This window comes from Aspergillus eucalypticola (genome assembly GCF_003184535.1).
Source record: "Aspergillus eucalypticola CBS 122712 chromosome Unknown BO83scaffold_14, whole genome shotgun sequence".
In the NCBI taxonomy this organism is placed as follows: domain Eukaryota; kingdom Fungi; phylum Ascomycota; class Eurotiomycetes; order Eurotiales; family Aspergillaceae; genus Aspergillus; species Aspergillus eucalypticola.
The window spans coordinates 269,977-292,023 of NW_020290288.1; the positions used below are offsets into that span (position 1 = coordinate 269,977).

The 22,047-nt window shown below is 50.8% G+C and overlaps 4 protein-coding genes across 4 annotated transcripts; 1 reads left to right on the plus strand and 3 right to left on the minus strand.

Moving 5' to 3' along the window:
• Positions 1–607: 607 nt before the first annotated feature.
• Positions 608–4,186, minus strand: cyc8 (putative transcriptional corepressor Cyc8). The gene is made up of 8 exons (XM_025536507.1): positions 3,807–4,186; positions 3,519–3,722; positions 3,372–3,454; positions 3,133–3,312; positions 2,989–3,081; positions 2,774–2,930; positions 2,479–2,723; positions 608–2,423 (listed from the first exon to the last, which is right to left on the minus strand). Exons 1-8 carry the CDS (start codon positions 3,979–3,981, stop codon positions 984–986), a joined length of 2,577 nt encoding a protein of 858 aa, XP_025387534.1. The 5' UTR covers positions 3,982–4,186; the 3' UTR covers positions 608–983.
• A 10,059-nt stretch (positions 4,187–14,245) lies between these two features.
• On the minus strand, positions 14,246–14,645 carry BO83DRAFT_378930 (uncharacterized protein). The gene has a single exon (XM_025531382.1). The coding sequence runs from the start codon at positions 14,507–14,509 to the stop codon at positions 14,348–14,350; it is 162 nt and encodes a 53-aa protein (XP_025387535.1). The 5' UTR covers positions 14,510–14,645; the 3' UTR covers positions 14,246–14,347.
• A 428-nt stretch (positions 14,646–15,073) lies between these two features.
• On the plus strand, positions 15,074–16,206 carry BO83DRAFT_314199 (uncharacterized protein; the record flags this gene model as incomplete). Its single annotated transcript, XM_025527575.1, has 2 exons — positions 15,074–15,643; positions 15,709–16,206. The coding sequence occupies 2 exons, from the start codon at positions 15,074–15,076 to the stop codon at positions 16,204–16,206; spliced, it is 1,068 nt and encodes a 355-aa protein (XP_025387536.1).
• A 1,831-nt stretch (positions 16,207–18,037) lies between these two features.
• Positions 18,038–22,047, minus strand: BO83DRAFT_399308 (mRNA-binding protein RRP12; the record flags this gene model as incomplete). The annotated part of the gene is made up of 3 exons (XM_025533313.1): positions 18,038–19,900; positions 19,956–21,866; positions 21,985–22,047. The coding sequence occupies 3 exons, from the start codon at positions 22,045–22,047 to the stop codon at positions 18,038–18,040; spliced, it is 3,837 nt and encodes a 1,278-aa protein (XP_025387537.1).

The following is a 22,047-nucleotide window of genomic DNA, read 5'->3' on the forward strand; positions in this document are numbered from 1 at the left end:
ACGCTTAACGAATGTGGGCTGATCTAAGCGAAGTCTTGGCGGCTATTTCCCATTCGGGTTAAGCGACCACGGGACCGAGACCTGAGTTCCTTTATGCCTTAGGCAGGAACAACCCACGGTCACGAGGTTCCTGCTGTCGGGCGAATCTCCCGGTCGGCAATATTACCAGATCCAGTGCCCTCTTCCAAGTGTATGCGCCATTGCCCTACTTAGGGTATTTTGCAGCGTGCCCATCCACAATGTTGGAAAGGCCATCCATGCACACTATATACACGATGTTTTTGCAGGAACCTACTGTTGTTTTCGTAGGCCAACGAAACACGGCAGGCTGCAAGGCTGTACGATCACTGACGGAAAACCGTTTGACCTGGATTTGACCCGACATCCACCGGAGTCCCAGACCCAGAATTAAACGCCCCCCTAAGGACCGTCCCCACGATTGAAACGCACGGTGAGACTTGGCGCTTAGTAGCCTCCGTCGATGCTCGCCGCGCCCATTACCAGCTTTCTGGTCTGGCTGATCTCCCAGTCTCACTGCAATCTACCTGTTTCAGCTACCTTTATCGTTGCTATACATGGGAGATAAATTATCATCGTTGGAAATGGAGTAGAATGTAGATCAATGTATTGGGGTTTCTGAGCTGACCAGGTGAGTATATCACCTAGCAGGATGTACTCATTCACAGACACGCACACAAAATAGAATAGAACTTGGGAAACAAATGACCATCAAGACCGCCCCTCAAATGCCAATCCTACAATACAAACAAGCCTGGGTGGTAAAACAGTACATGAACGGAACTGCCACCGAAAGTCGGAAAAGAAATATATAGACGAATTCAAGGAAACAGAAGGGGAGCAAACGAGGGCAGTGTAACTTCTCATGACGAAAACTTTCATTCGGACTCTTCCTTCCTTTGAGCCGCGTTAAACCCATCGATCCACCTCACATAATACATCAAGTGGTGCCGCACCACAAGCTTCTAAACCGCAGATTCCGGCTTCGCCGGCGTAGGTGGGTTGCCAGCACTCAGAACACCATTGCTGCCGTTGTTGCTCGACCCAGCAGCATGCGGGCTTCCCTTCACCACAGCACTAGCTCGTTTCTCATCATCGTCATCATCGTAGTTTTCGTCCACGTCCATCTTCCGCGCCGCAGGCTCATGTGCAGGCGCCTGTTCGCCGCGCGCGGGCTCCTCCTTCACCTGAACCTGAGCGGAAGAGGGTCCGGATGGCGGTCCGTTAGAAGGTGCAGCAGAGCTTTCGGCCATAGGAGGGAGACTGGGGCCAGACGGGTGAGAGGGCATGTGCTGGATAGAAGGCAACGTAGGAGGGTGGTGGGCCGCCTCAGACGGATGGTAGTTCTCGTTGACGCGGCGCTGGTCCTCACGGCGGATTTCCGAAGAACTGCGTCGCTGCATCTCCCCGGGGGAGGGCATGCGGTTGGGGGGAGTGACACGACGAGACAGCTGATCGTCGAGGCGAGCACGGCTCTCTTCATTGGCGATCTTCTTGGCCGGTCCGGCTTCCGCCTCCCACTCTCGGCCGCGCTTCATGGCTGAACCAGGACGTTCTTCACGCTCGCGAGCGGCTGCCTCAGCAGCACTGATAGCAGAGGCCGGAGGAGGAGCACCGCCAGCAATGCCGGCAGGGAGACTAGGGCCGTGGTGATACTGCTGGTGCGGGTAAGTAGAGCCGGGCGATGAAGGCCGTTCATCACGCAGAGGCCGAACCTCCGTGGGCGGGGTGAACGGGCGGTGGTAGGGAGGCAGAGCGTTAGCTGACGCAGGGCCATTTGGACCACCCGGAGCAGCGGGGGGACCGGGAGGAGCAGGCGGCAAGGGACCACGAGTAGCTGGCGAGAAGGCCGTCGCGGCAGCAGCACGATCGAGGGCGTTAGGTGGGGGGTTGGCAAGCTGAAGGCCATGGGGCTGTCCGTAAACGCCCGGGCCGGTAAGGGTAGTCTTCGGGGAGCGGGTTGGCTGCGCACGCATAGCATCGGGGAAGCCTCTTCCGGGTTCTTGTCGCGGGCTTGGTTGCTGTAGAGAGGCGGGAGCACGGACGGCGTCACGGTGATCAAAACCATTGGCGGCTTGTGCCTGTGCCTGTGACTGGAGTTCATTGATGCCACGGTTCCAGTCAGCTATCTGTCTTGGTGGAGCGGGAGCCTGCGGGGGTGGACCACCGGTTGGCGCTGGTGCACCCCATTGAGGCGCCGGAGGCGCTCCTACGCCAGGAGCTTGATAAGCCTGGGGATGGACATCCTGCGGTTGAGGAGCGGGAGCGTTGCCCTGACTGGAACCGGACAATTGGCTTTGAAGGAGTTGCAGGCGCGCTTTGATATGGACATTGGTCGGGTCGAGATCCGCAGCGCGACCGTACGCATCAAGTGCGTCCGCAATCTGGTTGTTGCAAGACTCGTACTGCCCACACGTTAGCGTTTCCACCGAACGGCTCACATCGGGCGTAAACACTCACCAGAGTTCCCAGATCGTACCACACTTCGGAAATGTAGGGATTCAAACGAATAGCACGAGAATAGGCATCCAACGCATCGCGGTACTGATTGATCTGGTAATAGAGCACACCAATCGAGCACCAGAAAGTCGGATTCCGACCGTCGCGGTAAACGGCTTGCTGATACGCTTCATAGGCCTTGGGGTACTTGGCTTGCGACATGTAGCAGCGACCGAGAAGATACCAACTTTGGGCATCGCTGTTGTCTGACGGGATATGAGCGGAAGAAATGCGTGCACCGATGCAAACGACCTACCTGCGCTGACAGACTTCTCGAGGAACTCAATCGCCTTCTCCTGGCTAGTGTAGTTGTTGCTCTGTTGATGGAACAGCCATCCAAGCTGTTGCAGAACCTTCGCGTGGTTGGGATCACGGTCCAGGACCCGCCGGTACGCTTGCTGCGCAGCTTCGAACTGCAAACTCGTTAGTCATCATCATCGTCATTCTTCTCGGTGTTGAGAAAGCCCATACATCCTTCTGCTGCTCGTGGACATGGCCGATCTGGAACCAGATGTCCTCTTCCGTCAACGGGCGAGGGGGGTCGGCAACGATGTATTTGAAACACTGATTGAATCAGCACAAGAACGAGACGGTATAGTAACCTTCTGAACATACCTCCAAACTCTGAGTGAATTTCTGCTGCTGCTTGTATATTATTCCCAATCTGAAGTAGATCTCATTGGCCTTTTCAAAATCAGGGGCCATGCGCATGACCTGGGAAAAGGCCTCTTCGGCGTGATCGAGAGAGCCATAGCGATCGTAAAGGATACCAATGCCATACCACAGCTTGGGCTCCTAGAAGATAAGGAACGTTAGCCATTGCTCTCGAACATCATGTGTGCAATTTCACTAACCTTGGGATCGCGCAAGTGGTACAGAGCCTGTTGGTAAGAGGTATACGCCTCTTGCAGATTATCCATCATCAGATGACAATGACCTAAGAAGCGACTGTTGTTAGCACACCAAGAAAAAAAAATGTATACGATACCAAGATTAAGTACCTAAACTGCCCCATGTTTCTCCACTTGTCGGATCCAACTTGAGAATATTCTGAAGATACTCAATCGCCTTGGGAAATTGTTCCTTAGTCCGCAGAATACACGAGATCGCGTTCATCGCAGGGATTGACCACTGGTTGTGCCGTAAAGCTTGCTCGTATGCGTTCATGGCACCGTCCAAATCGCCAATCATTTCGGTAAGGTTTCCTGTGCGATAAATGTCAGCAGCCGTCGCTTTGCTGAACGGTCGGCGCGTTCTGCTATCGAGACGCAGATGAGCCATTAACTTACCGATTTGAAGCCAAACCTGCTCGTTGAGTGCGGCGATCTTCTGAGCAGTGCTCAGAGGAGGACCTTTTTGGCTTTGAGTCTGCAGCGGCATGTGGCCATTAACCTGGGGGTGAGCTGCGAGATGACCATGGTGAGGAGTGACGCCCCCCGTGGGAGACGGTTGGGTATGAGCCATCGTGGCCGGTCGACGTTAACACGGAACGCAATATATCCAGGCGTTGACAGGGTGAAGCGTTTAGTTCGCCTTTGCGACACAGGTGATGCAATGAGCGCCCGTGTCACTGAGAGGTCGCACAGTCCCGATGGACGTAGTCGCGCAAACCAGTCACCCAATAATGTTCAAACGAAGCGCGACCGCGTCCGGGAAAACGGTTCCCAAGATAAGTGCCGCGCTAGCGAGTCTAGAACTAAACGTCGTCACGACGACAGGGTGTAATTGAAGCAATGCGAAACGGGACGATTCCTAGTCGCTCGTGGTGAGGTAGATGCTGCGAAATTCGAGCGGCAAAGAACGTGCAGGATCAATCAAGTCCAGATTGCAGGTATATGGCTGGGAACGGAACGGAACAAGCGTGTGGAGCGACAATCAACAACTACGGGGAAGGGGGCAAAGGATTGAAAAAGGCACGAGTAAGAAAGAAGCAAGATGAGGCAAAAGCGGGCGGGAAGGCTGAGAGAGTGGGAAGATAAAAGTGAGGGATGGGGGGGAGTGGAATTGGTAGACCAAGGGCCAGGCAGAGGTCAAGTTACGGGGTAGGGGAAGCCAAAGCAGAAAGGGAAGGCAAGAAGAGAGAGAGAGGGAAAGGAAGGAAGAGAGGGAGAGGAAATGAGAAGAGAGGAGGGAAAGGTCGAGGGGCTGGTGGTAGAGGGCGAAATTTGCCAAGCGGCGCTAGTGGTTGTGCAGCTCTCCAGCAGTCAGCGAAACCAAAGGAAAGCACGGAAAAGCTGAGATGGCGGTCGTCCGGCGCCAAGCCGAAGACAGGCAGCTTTACGTCCAGGAACGGCCTAGCGGGTGGGGACAACCTGGAGTCGTGTCCGCGGGTATCTACAGTTAATATTTTCCGGGCGCCCGGAAACTCAGGTGAGCGCCAGAGGATGCATTCACCCAAGCTAGATACTCTTATAAGCATCATGCAGACCACGGCACCAGTGAGATAATAATAAATGTGACTATCTAAAAGTAAAATTACTGTAAGAAGAACAAATGAGCAGCACGCTATGCTCTTTTACGATATCGCCTGTTATTCCAAGTTTAGCCCTTTACTCAAGTGCATTCATGTACGATACTATGATATGAAGCGATCGCCTTGTCAAGGGCGGAAGCCAGCGAAAAAGAAGTTGAGAAAGAAGAATAACGATGAGATTATTTTTATACGGATACAAGCGACATAAATATGTACCCCATAACACCCGCCTGTATTCTATGCGTGTAAGGTCACGGGAACTTCCTCAGATTGAATTTTACTGATTCCTTGCCTCTTTTTTGTCGCTTCTTGCTAAACCAGCTTCTCTCTCTCTGTCTCTCTCTCTCTCTCTCTTTAATGAGGGGGAATATGGCAGTGTGATTGTGCTGTGGACAAGGGTTTAGCGTCATGCTGGCAGGTGGGGCGGATGTGATGGTTACGAGTTAAGTTAAGAGCAAATTTAAGAGAAAAGGGAAAAAAAATAATTTAGGAAATGACATGAATAAGAATAAAAGAAGAAGGGGAGAAAAATGAAAATGAGCGACTATGAGCAGTAGCCTCAAATTGACTAGAGTGGATAAAATGGAGGGAGAGGAGGGGGGCCACACTTCTGGTGGGACGGGTTCAGCGAAAGGTTTAGTGGGTATGGAGTCGAACCGCCCCGAAACAGGGCAGTGTTTGACGAGGATGCAAGCGCCGGAGCCAGGAAGGCACCTCCAGGGATGAGATGGAGAGGGAGGAGGGGGGGGGGTTGTGTGGTAAGTCTAGCACGAACCCCCGGTTGTGACTCGCCGATGGGGGCCTGCAGGTGGACCATGGAACCTAGACCCACCCGGACTGACCTCTCTTCCCCGTGCCCATTTTTATTTTATTTATTTTATTATTTAATAAATTAGTGCCATATGTACGGAGGGCCGCCAATTATTCCTGACTGCGGCTGTGGGGCCCTCAACCGACATGCTGCGTTACCTGACTGGTGTATGGCCATAAGCTCAACCACCTAAGCTCCCGGCAGCCTAGTCAGGCATGAGGCGTACTCCACACTCGGACCACCTGCAAAGTCCAAATGTTGCAGTCGCCCCCCCTCTCTGTCTGTCTCGCTCTCTCTCCCAATGGCTCACCCAGAAACGGCTTGCTTACTGTGCCCTCCCTCGGTGCCGGACAATACATGCACTTGCGTACAGATGGAGTAGGAGACCCCCTCTACTGTAATGATGAGTCCACGCTCCCAATGCTCGGCCCCATGGTCTTGCCGGCGGCACCCAGTAACGACAGCCGGGTGTGTCAACCAATAAATAACCAAGACCCGAATTCTCCCCCTCCCCTTCCTTCCATCACAGTAATCCCTTTATGCGCTAAATCAGAGTGACCAGGTGTCAGTGCACCCAGCCAATCCTGCATCTTCCCGACTATGCTCAGCGGTCTGCAGGCGCCTCGACTGCCCACATTTTGGGAAGGAAAAGGTACCAAATAGTTCCAAACAAAGGGAAAAATTTAAATCTCTCTAGAACTTCATTGTTAATCGGGGTTTTGTGGGAAGAGTAGTGACGCTTAAACTTAGTATTTGCTAGAGCAGGGTAGCGAATCGGGAGGGCAAGTTGCTTTTTCCTCAACTTTTGCCCCTTCCGTCATGGCTCGTTCAGAGGCTTCAGCCGCGGGACTGCCGCAGCGGCAGGCTTATCTAAGCACGCTAAGCCGGATCCCACGCATGGGAAATGCCACCTACCGGCACCAGCCACCAGCCACAGATTCTTAACGGATTCCTTTGAGTGGGCCGTTCCCGATGCTGATCCGTCGGCTCTTCTGTTGGTGTCGATGATCTTGATACATCACCTGGGTGGGCCGATCCTTTGTGTCCTTTTTTCCCACATTTTTCTTTCCTTTTTTTACAGTACTTCCCTTTTCGCTCTTTTCCCTCTCTCCTACCCTTTTTCGCCCTCCCAATTCATCTCTTTTCCCTCCTCCCCCTTCTTCCGCACTAACTAGCAACCGCACGGGACTATGAAAATAACAGGAAGCCACCTAACAGGCTAACACACTCTCCCTCCCAACACTGTCATTTGCATTAATTCTTCAGAAGGCTACACTCCCCCCTTGGGGACCTTTTTGCAGCTTTGCCATATCAGGGTCCCAGTGCCGAGCGACTAACTAGAAATAGGCATAGTGGGAGCTTCTAGCTAGCGACGGGTGGATAATAAGGTGTGACTTTCACTATTCAGGAAAGGAGTGATTGATTCATGATGAGCGGCTTTGGGCCCCTATTCTCGTGTCGGATCCGAGTGCTTTTTTTCCAAATCAAGTCGCTCCTAAAGGTCGGACTTGGCCACCATCGACAACAATTAAGTTTACTATATATTCACACATCCCCACAAAGCCAGAAGATGGATGGAGTCCGTATGTAAGACAAGAATAAAAAAAAAAGAAAAAAGAAAAAAAAAAGGAACTAGCAAGCAAGTAATATAGGGGCATATTTACCCCATACTATAACCCCCCTAGTAGTAGTAGTAGTAGTACCACCACGACCACCCCCTGTCTAGCAAAGAGATGAGTGATATTCACTTCAGCCCAGTGGAGGCAAAGGCAAGGCACGGATTCTCTCCATCTTACATACCAGATCGCAAACCCGGCCGACCGGAGCTGCCACCCACCCAGTTATCCACCCATTCTTCGCAACCGGCATACGGTGATGAATGCCGCCCAGCAATGTACCTGAAACACGATAACAGGAGCACAAACAATGCATTGACAATGTGGTCGGTATGTGGGTTACTCGGGCAGATTTGTATCGCAAGGGGGTGAGCAACTCAACCCTTTCGACGGAGTACATCGGTTTGTTCTATTCTTGTCCAACGCAGTGCTTGCTTGCTTGCTTACTTGCTTGCTTGTCTGCCTGCTTTAAGTACAGCAAAGGAGTCCAAATATGTATGCACATAATTCAGGCTAATCGCTCACGCTAGTAGATAGATAGATAGATAGATAGATAGGGAGCTTCGTTTCTCCCCTCCATTCACCTTCTTCATATTACGCACGACACAAGTCAATAGACAATTGTACTATAGCCCAGCACATACAGGGATTGGATTAATCTATTTAACCATTGTTCCCAGTAAATAAATTAATCCCTGTTTTTATTAGCTACTTAGTTGCTTGCAGCTCATCATCTGGCATCACCCATGCACGCACGGCGCTTACTTACGAAGCAACTTTTTACCGGGGAGTAGGAGGGCCCCATATGCAAAATCCAACCCGAACAAGCGGACAGGCAAGTAGATAAATAAGTAGGCAGGCAGACAAGACAAGTCAATGCCGACTATAGTAGACACACCGACGCCCGCATGGATATTCCTGTATGTAGGTCAAGGAATCTAGAAACTGCAAGCTAGGTAGATACATAAATGCAAAAGAAAAAAGCCAAACTAACTTTCCAGATTCCACGACACACACACACACACACACACACACACACACAGAGCAGACACGCCCACCCCCGACATACTCCGTACATTTCTCGCTCCACCTGTACGACGCCTTTTGACAGGCTGATCTGATGACTGCCGATGGTTTATGCAGGTATGCCTGCTGCTGCGCCAGTTTGCGCGCACAGGGACCCAGCCAGCGCTAGGGACGAAAAATAAAAGCAGGAAAATTGGGGGGAAAAAGAAAATATAAAACTATGGGATAAGTGTACAAAGTTATAGTACTTTCTGAATTTGGTGCAGGGAAAATAATAGAAAAAAAAAAAATATTCGAAAATGGAAAATGGAAAATCAAAATAAAATATATAGTTTCTTCGATATTAAAAACGGACGTGACAGGGCAGGCAACCTACTTACCTACTACTAGTTACTTCTGACTGCTAACCGCCAGAAAGAACTAACTGGGTTGTCATGGATTCCCATGAGTCTCGTCTCCTCTTTTTTTACCCCCCGAGGCCGCGCGCGCGCGCGCGCCTCGCCCCTCTCTTCTCCCCCTTCCCTTCCCTTCCCTTCTCTTTTCCCCGTTCTGCCAACGTTACACAACATCATGCGATCCACTCTTTAATAGCTGCTGCTGCTTCTGCCGCCGCTTTCACACAATCCTTCTATGTATGTACTTATGTACCTAAGTATGTAGGCGGATAGCTAGCTAGCTAGGGATTGCACAACTCTTGTTTTTTTTTTCCTCCTGCCGGGTCAGTCCGTCTACCTAGTTAGTATCTGTCAGTGTGTCTCACAAGTTCCCAGCCCACTGGTCGGGCCATGTACCAAGCAAGCAGTAGACCACATGCGTTCTATACATCCGCATTAAGAAAAGCAATTCGCATGAAATAAAAAAAGGAAAAATCGACAGGTCATCATCATCATCATCATCGGTCAATATATTCCTCCAACTATATTCATCTGTCATCACATCCACATCACATCTCATCGAGATGCTTCCAGGAAGATAAACCTAATCACTGTACGACTTGAGCGAAACCTTGGGGGTTTATTTTCCCCCTTCCCTGAACCAACCACCAACCATAAGAGCAGCAACAATTCTAGTAATGACAATGATAATATTTAGTAAGTTGATTCAGCCCCCAAAGTAAGTAACTAGCCAAGGCCAAGGTAGCCTTCCAATCTGCTAGCTAACTAGTCACTAGTAATCTACTTACTAAGGGGATGGTACCCCTCAGGCACAGACCACACGTTTTGGGTCTAGCCGACCAACCGAAAATGTCACCTTCGGCATGGCCCGGCTTCCGGTGACGGCGACAACGACGGTCGGTCAGTCAGCATGTCTAGGGTGGGTGTTGATATTTTATGGCCTTGGTGCCTTAGCTTGCTGAGGTAATTTATCCTATCGTACTAGTACCAATCAGGTAGCTAGGGTAAGGGTAAAGTCCTTGTCCTGTCCTGCAAGCGGAGCGCACCACCAATGCAACTTGGCCCCCTACTTTGTCTCATCATCATCATCACCATCATCACCACCATTTACATTTCTGGGACCAGCTCGGAACCAGAAATCTTCAATCCAGATAAATTAGTATGGTACTAACCTACTTATTTTGGAGTTAATTAATAGATAGAACCAGACACGCTGAGATAATAATGACCCTATTCATCATCATCATCATCTTCGTCACCTTCATCTTCGGGTAAGTAAATAATACACACAACCACAAGCATAGGGTTTGAACTTTGAAGAGATAATAAGGTTTTTCATCCTTTTTGTTTCCCTCCCTACTCCATCCATACCTAGTAAAGGACACTATCCTCTGTACACTAGCGAGCCTTCTATTCTCGGACGGACAATTGTGGGCTATGGATCCCCATCTATATTCACTATCTAGACTACTAATTATTTATTGATTTTTCTTTCCTTGGAACGCTACTGCCGTATGTAGTCTAGACAATGGAGTGGCATCAAGTTTAAGGGGCTAAATTTCCCGAACCACTAATAAATCTAGATGATCTTCATTGATATTTTCTTCTTCTAGTTGTGTGAAAGAAAGAAAGAAAGAAAGAAAGAAAGAAAGAAAGAAAGAAAGAATATTTAGATCAGAATAACAGGAATACACACAATTATCAACTTGTTTCTCTCCGGTCTCATTAATCATTACGTATTTATGCATTATGTGCTGTGCTGTGTGTGTGTGTGTGTGTGTGTGTGTATAGAAACTAGAAAGGGGGGCGGGCAGAGAAACCCAAACCCAAACCCGAACCCCATCGACGATCAACGATCACATCAGCTGAGATGCGATGCGATGTGATGCGATCAGATCTGATCAGAGATCAGCTGCGCTTAGTTACTTACATACTTACTTAGTCACCCAGTTTAAGTAAGGTAAGTAGGTAGATAGTTAGGCAACCTTTATAACAGGAATGGTATGTACAGCAAGTAGTAACCTTATCCGTGACGAACTACTAGGTACCACGTAGATGGTCCTAGTGATGGTACTTACATCTCGTGTGTGTGGACTGGGTCTGGACTTGAAACGGGGGGAGCATGATGTAGCTGTAAGGGACAGGGAGGGATGAAGTCATGATCATTTCTTATGTGGGCTTTTAGTATATGTATGTGAGAATTAGGGATGGATCGATGAGTTGGTGAAGGGTTGTAGCTAGATATAGATGGATGTTACGATGGATGGTATGATAACAGTTGAATGTCGATGTCATGAGTACCCATGGTGATATATTTATGTAGTAGTAGATGGAATCAGGTCTAATGACTTACATTAGTTTGCTTGGTTATTACTAGGTTCATGTTAGATGTTTTCAGTCCCTAGTTCACTACTACCATTCAGAGATATATTGTACCAGGAACTCATGAGTCTGGATGATCATGTATCGTTGCAGGTTCCAAGTTCAAAGCTACTGTAGCCAACCCGTACTTGATGTCACTGCGCCATGTTTCTCCAACGTAAACAGTAGCATCATAGTAAGTAGAGCTCTTCATGTGAAATGTCACTATGCTACAGTTGTAAGTCCCAAAGTAGCACAGCCAGTTAGCCAATCGACGGGTAAAAGTTAGATATCTGGTCGGGTAAGTAAGTGACAAAGGCATTCTTCAGACACATGTAAATGTGACACTGTTCGCTTCTAGAAAAACTCAAAGATCCTTGGCCTCACTAGTAACACACCATCTACGGTGTATAAGGCGGGCATCTTTCCCGGGCCTGAACCGGGGATCTCACCTGATTACTCCCGGTGAAACAACAAGCGTCCGGAGGAATATTGGTGAGTTAGCAAGTTACAAGAGATTCTGACATGACTTGATATGCAGCTGATGGGGCGAGAGAAAAAAAAGCAAAAGACACCCAGAAATGGCCAGCCACAGCAACATATTCTGCCGACCATGGGGCTATGTTACTTGTTGATCTGACTAGTGTCTGCTGTGACACCCTCCAATGGGACGCAGGGGGGAGATGAAATTTGATGTGTTATCTAGGCACTTTAATCAACTCCTTGCAGGTGGGGGTCATTTGGTTTTGTCGATTGCGTGGAGTTATGACTGACAAAGATGCGACGGGCAGTACAGACATTCTGAGTGATTAGTGTCGTTGTTCGAAGGCTTGGAACAGGTTCCTTGGAAAAGGACTCTGACAATTTGGTGGATTTCTCTAGAACTCCGCACAGGACTTGGCAGCCCCAGAGACAGTACTCAATGTGGTCGCTCCGATGTGAGATACCTTCATTGATGATTCAAGGAGCAGGTGTTCGTCTCTTGAGTGGCATTTCGATAGAAACTGACGCAAATGATCGTGTCAGACAGATCAAAGTTATCAGATCGACGAGTCTGACTCATCGCGCCAGCTATCTGTGATAACCGAAAAAGACTTGCATGTATATATGTTTCAACTTAGTCTTAAGTCAGCGTTCAGAAACGAAACATGAGGATCGCGATACTTATGATCTGTACTCTTCTGTCGGTGCCACATACAATATCTCAAGCCGCCACCATCAGCGGCTTGCACGCCACTGAGATCCTGCGGCCAACGTTGGAAAGCCACAACGGCAAGGCATCCACGTATTGAGAACTCCGTACAGCCTAGCGTGGGACAAGCAGAGTGTGATTGGGTATTTGTGCACCCGAGGAGAAGAAGGTCAAGGACCAGCAGTTCACATGGCATTCAGGCGTCGGGAGTGTTGGAATTGTAAGGATGTTCCCGAGGAAAATGGGGGAGGTATATGCACAGTGCTACCCTGTACCTTGTAGCATCCCGGACATCGTTCCACAGGGGAACAGCCAATATGGTTCTGTGAAACTTGCATGGAAGCCATGTCTAAAGTGCGGGATCGGCCCTATGTCCCTGGCCAAGAGTTACAGGCGCAGGAGAGTTTCCACATCCGAAGTTCTGGGCGTGGCAGCCAAGAACAGTCTGGATCTGGCGGGAGAGGGGATGGGGGACCAACGGGAGAAAACGGTCTGAAAAGTCGGCCAGACGGAGGCTGATCACGAGCAAATTTATTGAACATGGGCCTTCAAGCCATGCCACGCAATGATACGCACAGAAGTCCGATCTGATACGGAGGGAAAGCTGGGAAAGTCAGTTTCAGTCGTCATGTCGGCTAAGTCAGAAGGGCACATGGTCCGGCATATGGGCAGTCGTAATCTATCTCTCGGCAACAGAGCGGGGATGATTGGGCATACAGAAGGGTCGCTAAGCCCGGTCGATTGATTCGAAACAAGTGGTTTGGCAGTGAGACTGGCCGAGTCGGTATGTTTAGGATCAACAATGGGTTACCCATTCGTTGGTTGATAAAGTAGCACGGCATGTTGAAGGAGAAGGACAAGACTTTGGAGACTGCCACCGGACATCGGGTTACCTAATTTATTGATAGGATCGACCAGCTGGACACGAAGCAGAAACACCACCCAAGCCGGGTATACGGCTCTTCCAAGCAGGAGCATGCTAGATAAATAGATACCCGGCGGGGCTGGGCTGGGCTGGGCGCCACTTGTTGGGGGAGAAGATTGTGTGTATTTGGAGGAAAGAAAGAAGGGCCAAGCTGCGTTTCCGAGGTTCAGAGCCAGCCGTGGTCATCGAGATAAATATAATGTTTGATCATGATCGTCATACTACTCGACTCGCAGAAGAATTATGTGCTTCTTGCGTTTCGTTCACTCCAATATAATGATTTTCAAGTGCTCTCCTAGTGGATGGACTCGAAGTTGCTAAAAGAGGGCATGGCGTTGCAATGGGAGAATAGTAGATCGGGAACCTGTGACCGGGACGGACAAGAAATACCTCGATTAATGCAGATGTATTATTAGTGATTCGGGGTATTGGCTGCGGTCAGCGCTATGCTAGATGTGATCTGGCCGTAATACCGCCAAGCCGACCAGCCAACCTCCGAATGCGGATCACGGACACGCTCGCAATGCCACCAGCCAATCAAGGATCGTTACTCATCCACCAAAATCCCCGCAGGGACTTGGCATCTTGGCACGCGGTACAGATACGTAACATTGCTCCTGCGACACGCCCAAACACTGCAGATGGGGAGGTTACGGGGCTTGAAATTCCAGACGAAGACGAGACAGGGAAATACTCTCTTCCTCCTTCCGGTGGGAAGGAAGAGATTGAGATGGAAGATGGAGATAGTAAGTAAGTAAAAAGAGAGGTGGAGCTGAGGGAGAGGAAATCAATATTTCTTAACTCGTCAGCCAGTGGTGGTGTGTCTGTCCTCTTTACCCTCCCTTCATTTCTTTTCCCTCTCACTTTAATAAGTGGTTATTTTCAACTTTATCCCCGACCCCCGATCCCTCTCTCTCTCCCCGCTACTCATCCCTTCCGGTAGCTCCTTTTCACTTCTCAAGCTCCTCAGCCTAGCACCCCATTCCTTCCCTCCGCTCTCCGAACCCGAGGGGGGAGATTTTCTCCCCCTTTCAACCTTCGAGAAATCCTTGGGACCTCGCACGCCATGGTGTTGGCCGTGACACTCTCTTGACGTTGCCCATGCCAAGGGCTCGGCAGCTGGGCGTCTTGGCGGCGAAAAAGCAGACCAGAACCAGAACTACTCTATCCCCCCCCCTTCCCTTCCGCTGCATTTGTCCTGGGACAAGACAAGACCAACCGGTCTCTTGGTCCTGTTCTTGGACGTTCCGCTCTGTCTCTTTCTGTCTTGGGAAGGGTAGTTAAAGGAAAAAAAAGTCGTCCATGGCATTCTTCTTATAAGTCACCCTACCTGCCCTTCCGCTCCTGTCCTCCATTCCTCTCCTCCCCCCTCCTCCTCCTCTCCTCCCTCCCCTCTTCCTCCTGCGCTTCAACCTTCTACCCCCTCTCAAATCTCCGCCTTGCTCTAGATCTCTCCATCCCTCCCCCAAGCCCCGTCAGGACCGATAAGCTATAAGCTCCGGTACATGCCTTGAGATCGTTATGCCCCTTGCACCTAGAGCCATGCGGTGAACTTCATCCCTGCAGCTGCTCTCTTCACAGTTCACACAGTATCTCTGTGCGTGTGTACTCTCTGGTACCACCTTGTGTTGCTCCTGCGGCATTTCTCAAGGGGGTAGCATTTCCTGTCGCGCCCTTGATTGCTCCACCGACTCCCCTCTCTACTCTCCCTCTCGGTGTCTACCTATTCCCCCCCTCCTTCCTCTCCTCCGCCCGTAATGGAGCAGCCGGAAATGTCCCAGCCTGCTACCCACCGTCAAGATGATAGTCACCTCGTGACAGCTTATTTTCCGAACCCAACACCCACTGTGCCTGCTGCTGCAGCACATCCTCCCCCACACATTCTGCCGTCGCACTCGTCGCCATCACCTCACCACTATCATTCAGAGGTTGACTCCTCTCCGTCGGAATTCCACTATCTTGACGACTCCCATCACATCTCACACCCTGAATATCAGCAGCCACAACGGCATTCTCGACGACAGCATAGCCTATCGCATCAAACCCCACAGACTGGGGAACATCTATATCCGGATCTGGGGCAGGCTTCGGTGCCTCCAGAGGCGTCGGTTGCCTCGCCTTATCACGAGAACGGCTCCGTATTATCTCGGGCTTCAGGTGCAAGCGAAGTCGGGCGCAAAGAAGGGCGCGTTCGTGGGAGTTGGACCGATCATTCGTCATATATGTCGGGAGACAATCACCCCAATGGCGCATCTCGCGTACATAAACGAGCGAATCATGACGATGACATAGCCCCGGAGGAAGAGCCGGATGCGCTGTTAATGCTGGTGAGCTTTGTCTATTTCCGAACAACTAGTTATTTCGGCCCGTAGCTAATCGCGCTGGATATTAGTTTCGACTCTCCATCCCCGTTCCCGTATTCTCCTTCTGCGCATCGTTGTATACCATCTTCGGCGTGCTCTTCGTCCTCCTTGTCTCACCGCTTCGCATCTGTTCCTGCATACCCTACTTTCGGGCGACGTCCTTTCGGGCACAACTGTGCGGTCTGCTGGTACCCCAGTTGCATATTCATGAACGACTGGTCTGCTTGCGACAATCTTCTTCAAGATCATCATCCACCCAGCCGATATATGACCCGGAGGGATCCTATGTGGCAGAATCCATCGACTCGTATTCAATCGGAGGCCTGCTCATCGTCCTCCTTCTATCGCCGTTCCTGTCCATCGCCATAATTCTCCTAGCCTGGATTGCAGCATTTTTCTGGATCTTCGCCATGGTTCTAGGCAATCCAGATGGCACAGAGCGCAAAGACGATGGCCGAGCAGCCGTTCTCGGGGTCTGCCGATGGTGGCAGATTTGGCTTGGCAAAGCCCGTAAGCCACTCGCTTAGCGTATCGGTGTGAACCACACTTGTGGATATGAAATTCACTTTGATCAAGTCAATTCCGTTGTTTGATGCCGGCATGATACCAACGTTTGGGATATGTGGAATGATCTTCTTGAGGCTCCACCTTTTGTTTTCATTTTCGATTTTATCCCCATTTTATCTCTTATTCATTTTTTCTTGTCTTCAGTCAGATGACTGATTTGAGGATTCCCTCCGGAGTTGGGATATTGGTCGCCGGCGCGCGGAGTTTATCATCCTTATCACCCATGACTCACGAGCCATCGTAGAGAGGGAACACTTGCTATTATGAGATTCTGAAAGCGAGGGAAGGGATTTTAGGAGTTGAGTTGGATCAAAGCGGTCTTCCGGTGAAGTGAGCTCACTTGGATTGATTTTTTCATTAGTTTTACTCTCTTATTTCCCTTTTCATGTACTCATACAATACCGAGTGAGAATTGATACCCACATTTTGTTGTTTTCTTCGTTTTCCTCTCGTCCTTCTTCCCCACATAACTTCGACTAGTCAATAAAGTCAGTTAGTACCCGTTGAACGCAATTATGGAGTAAAAGCAGATCATCCTACCTCACCGCACATCCGTACCAAACAGAGTAGATGGTAATCGGACGAGTGCAAAATGCAACAAGGGAAAAGAAAGGAAAGATCAAAGTAAGAACAAGAAAAAAAAAAAAAAGGCGAAAGTTACCTCACCCCGCTTGAGAGAAAAAAAACCAAATCTGATAGATCAGATCAACATTCGTCAACTTGTATCACCTTACTACGTAATGTCTATATTAGTTAGTTGCGCTCGGGAGAAGGATCCCGGAAGGAAGAACAGCAGGCGGGCAGGCAGGCAGGCAACCTGCATACGGGACGGGGGTATAGTAAATAACTAGTAAGTGTAAAGTACCGAGAGATAAGGTTCTTCAAGCGCGGATATGTTATTTACTCGAGAAATAAGGTAGATAGGTAGGTAGGTAGGAAGGAAGGAAGGAAGGAATTAGTAAAGAATGAGCAGATCAATGAGGGAGGGCTCCGACAGGTTATATAGGATAGATAGATTGATGATATTATATACCTATGTATAAAGTACTAATGTACTACCGGGGTTTCTGTGACGAAATGGTTTCTTCCTTTTATCCGGGTGGTATGTATGTATGTATGGATGGATGGATGGATGGATGGATGGTGTTTCTTTACTCAAGAGGACTTACGATGACTATATTATTATTAGGAAGAGATACGAAAGTATGATACTAACTGTGTTTATTTTTTCGAACTAAGGTAGGTGCAACAATTGGAGTGAACTGAACAAGAACAATAGTAGATAGCAAAGCAGCAAAGGATAACGATAAATAAAAAGGGTATATGAAGATACACCTAAGGAAAGAAGCAAGCAGCACAAAGTACCTCACACGGAATAGACACTAACACTAACTCAATTCAACTCAACTCACTGACTTGAATTTAGCAAAGTAAACTACCTTTTTGATCCGCGATGAAAGAAGGAATGAAAAGGAATAGGGACATATTCGGGTCAATCGTATCGTTAAGTATGTACGTATTCACAGCAAACCAGGAAAGTAAAGAAAAAACATAACAATATAAAGGTAAAAAGGAAGAAAAACGGTCTCGTCATACTCCATACATGACATGATGAACTTTGAAAAATGACTTTCATTGACTATTCGGTATCCAGTGCCGTTAAAATAATGCTTTTTGAGTGTGGTATGTGTAAAAGGGATGACTGAACATGGACTGAGTATTGTCGATGTATCATATCAGTTCAGTTGGGGGGGTATGTGGATGGAGGGTAGGTGCTGTTGATTGATTGATTTATCTCCGGTTGCCGCCAACACGAAAACCGCCGCCACGGCCGCCACCACGGCTACCACCACGGCTGCCACCACGGCTGCCACCACGACCGGGGCGACCACGCATGGGCATGCGCTTTTGAATGCGTCCGGCGCCGCTGGGACCGTGAGTCTTGGGCATGCCTAGGCCACGACGGCCAGGGCCGGGGCGGGAGGCAGGGCCAGAGGCGTTGTTGTCGTTGTCATCGTCCACGTCCATATCGTCACCGCCCTTCTTCTTCTGGGACTGAGCCATCTTGAGCTTACCACGTTGGCCGCGACGGACGGCGTCGGGACCGCTGACGGCTTGCACGTAGGCGTTGATGCCGCTCTCTCCAGCGTTGTTGTCCAGGCCAGCGGACATGTCAACATCCTCGTCATCATCGCCAAGGATAAGACGGCCGTCGGAATCGACCTTCGCGTTGCGCTTCTTCCGGGAACCGGGGCCAGTGTTGAGGAAGCGGACACTAGGCTTGGTGGTGGAAATGTTGGCCAGGGCATCGGGGGCGAGAAGGTCGAGAGGGTTGTCTTCGGGGGACATTTCACGAATGTACTGCTCGCTCTGCTTGTTGGACCGCTTGCCCTTGCGGCCCTTGAGCGCATGAGTGACGCCCTCCTCATCGACGTCAATCTCACTGGCGTCGTCGTCAGAGTCGAGGTCGGAGTCGTAGACGGCCTTATCGAAGGCGTTGCTGTAGGACCGGCCGCTCTTCTCTTCTTGTCCAGCGGGCTCATCATTCTCCTCATCGTCCTCGCCATCCTGCTCGGCGTTCTTCTTCTTCTTGCGTCTCTCGCGCAGCTTCCGGATGTTGACCACCAGCTTCCGGTCGGCCTCACCAACCAGCTCCTCGATAGGAGCGGCACCGAAGCGTCGGATAAGGCGATCAAGGATACCCTTTACCTTGCTGCGGAGACGACCCTTGTGCTCCTTGCTCCAGACCATCAGGTTGGGAACAAGGGAGCTGAGGCGCGCACGGAGATCTTCATCGGGAAGAACAACCACGGCGACCTTGACAAAGCCGAGCACAGACCGGACAATCTCGCGGTTGTTGCTGGTGAGGAACAACTCCACGGTCTGGACCAAGTCGGACCGGACAGTAGGTTGGATCTGGGTGTGGAAATCGAAGAACAACCGAGACAGAGCTGTGACGGAGGCAGCAACCATGTGCGGCGAGCTACCCGCCAGACCGGCAGACACCATGGTGAAGAACTCCTCAATAGTGGCGGGAGCATCAGGGGCATCATTAGGCATGTGCGGCACCAGGGAGTTGCGGATCTTAGTGCCGGCAGGGTTCTTCTCTTCGTCGGTAGTCCTCTTTGCCAGGTGGATGAGCAGGTCGAACGAGGCTGTCCGAGCCTTCTCATTGCTCTCCTTGCAGCCCAAGACAACTTCCGAGAGAACGGATGGAATGAAGTGCAGGTCGGAGGTCGGCAAGTAGGTGATGAGTTCGTAGATCGCCAGCATACGATCCCGACGAGCAGATGCAGGAGTCTTATCCGCCGTGCCCAGGATGAGCGCCTGCAGCTCCGAGCTGCGCTCTTGAAGCGCGGCGCTTCCAGTCTCTGTCTGGGCCAAACGGGGGATCAGCTTGTATGCCTTCTTGATCAGCTGTTGATCACCAGTCTGTCCGTTAAGGATAGCCGCAGCTATGCCAAACAGATTGGCGAAGCTGGTGCGGGGCAGGTAAATCGACATAGCAATAACCAGGTCGATCAAAGTGTGCGACGTAGGCGGCATCTTGTCACCAGAACCAGTCTGCTGATTGCCCTGCTTGGCTGTTTCAGTCTCTGAAACCACCGAGGACTCCAGCATCGAGGTGACACGTTCAAACGTCTCATTCAGCTCCTGTAGAAGATATATTAGCAAGACTGAAATGGAAGTATTGGGGATAAGAACCAACCTTTTCAGGGGCAATGCTCAGATAAGCATTGATACACTGGAGAATGTAGCCTCTGTAGTGTGGGAGAGTTTGGCTGTACACGTTGAACAGAACCGCCAACAAGTTGCTGGCAAAACCGGCAAGATGAGCAACGTTCTTTTCCGCTGCCTTCTTGGTGATCCTACGCTGGAGGATCAGATCATCCTCGTCCGCCTCAAGGGACAAGATGGCCTGGTTCGACTCCACCAGATTCTGCAAAGCTCTGCAAATGTCAACACGCAGGTCGGTCTGCTTGTAGAGGACGTTGGAAAGGAGCTCCGCAAAGCCCTGGTCGAAAGACTCAGTCAAATCCAGAGGAAGCTCACAGTAGCCCGGAAGGATAGCCCACGTCTGCTGAACGAGAGTTTCGAAGATCTTGACTTCAACGGCCTTCTCCCTGGCGCTGAACTCCATGACCTTCTGGTACAAAGCTTCACTAAGAGGGACGAACTCAGTACGGAAATGGGCAAGGTCGGTGTTGGTGACGTTGTCGCGGAGAACCGGGAGGAGCCACACGCGACCAGGCTGGCCATTCTTCTGCTCAATAATATTCAAGGGCAGAATCTCCAGGACTGCAGCAGGGCCCATGGCCTCAATCGCGCTACCAAGGACGTTGTCCGCCTCCTTCTTTCCCTGGAAAGACTCGTTGCTGCGGAGCTCTCCGACCGTCTTGACAATATCATCCAAGAAAGGGCTAGAGCGCCACTTGAAGCTGTCGAACAGAGCTGCACACACGTTGAACACTTCCCGCCATGCTGCCTGGTACTTGACGGAAAGCAGATCCATAGCAGCCTTGGCGATCTTCTCGAGCGTCTTCTCATCGTAGACAGAGGGCTCAATGATAACGCTGTTGGGGATGCAGTTGGCCAAGAACGAGACCAAGCATTCAGATGCCGACACACGGATGTTGCTGGAGGGCGAGGCCAAATAGCCGGAAACCATGTTGAACAAAGCGGGCAGCTTCTCAAATGTATCCTCGGGGCTGGTCTGAGCAGAGACATCGTAACCACGGGACAGCACGGCAATCCACGGCGGCAGGAGCTGCGAATCGTTCTGGGCGGGCTTCAAGTCCGTGATCGCCTCCAGGAGACGGGGCAGCTTCGAGGACGAAAACTCATCGGCCATGCTGGAGAAGATCACCTCGAACACCTCAAAAGCACCCATCGTAATAAATTCGTTCGTGGACCGAGAAGCGTTCATCAAGAGCTCGCACAGCGGCTCAATCTTCTTGCTGGGCCAACCACCGGATGCGACCGCGAGCGTCTTCACCAGTTGCAGGGAGTGGATGACCAGGGGGTCGTGGGTGTCCCGGCCGCTGGAATCATGGCGACCGCGCTTAGACTTGGCTGCAGCTGTGATGCTGTCACTCAAGGTGCGCATAGCAGTCTCCGCACACATATCGGCCGCCGGGTGGTCGAGGGACGGACTCGGAGGAGGCGACTTGAGCACCTTGACCAACGCGTCCTGGGCACGCTTCCGCACCTTGGGACGGTGATCGACGGCCAGACTCAGCAGGCCAGCGATCGCACGGCGCGGGCCGATCTGTGTGTGAGGAAGGTTCCAGGCTGCAACATCCTGGGCGACCAGGAGGGACTCGAGACATCCGATGGAGGGACGAAGAAGCGGGGCATCAACTTCTGGCAGGGAAAGGGCAGGGGCGAGACCGGTGAGAATCTGAGAGAACTTGGCGCGGAGAATCGAGGCAGGGACATAAGCGGTAGTGATATCGAGTAGATAAACGACGGAGGTTGCCAAATCCTTGTTGACGATGCCTTGAGTAGCGGAGATCGACTGGGACAAAAGCGCAAGCAGCGCAGCAAAATAGGCGGTGGGAGAAAAGTCGGCCTTTTGATCGCGAAGAGTGTCTTCCACTGCAGACAGCACCACAGCCGTCTAAAAAGGAGGAGGAGGATCGTCAGTAAAACCATGGTGAGATAAGAGGGAATCTAGTGAGGCCTCGAATTGGGGTGGGCTGGAAGACTCCGCGGGATGAGGATTCAACGGGACTTACATGGTGCTGGTTCTGCAGCTTGGGAGACTTGATCTTCTCAAGCTTCTCCGCCAGGGTCGCCAT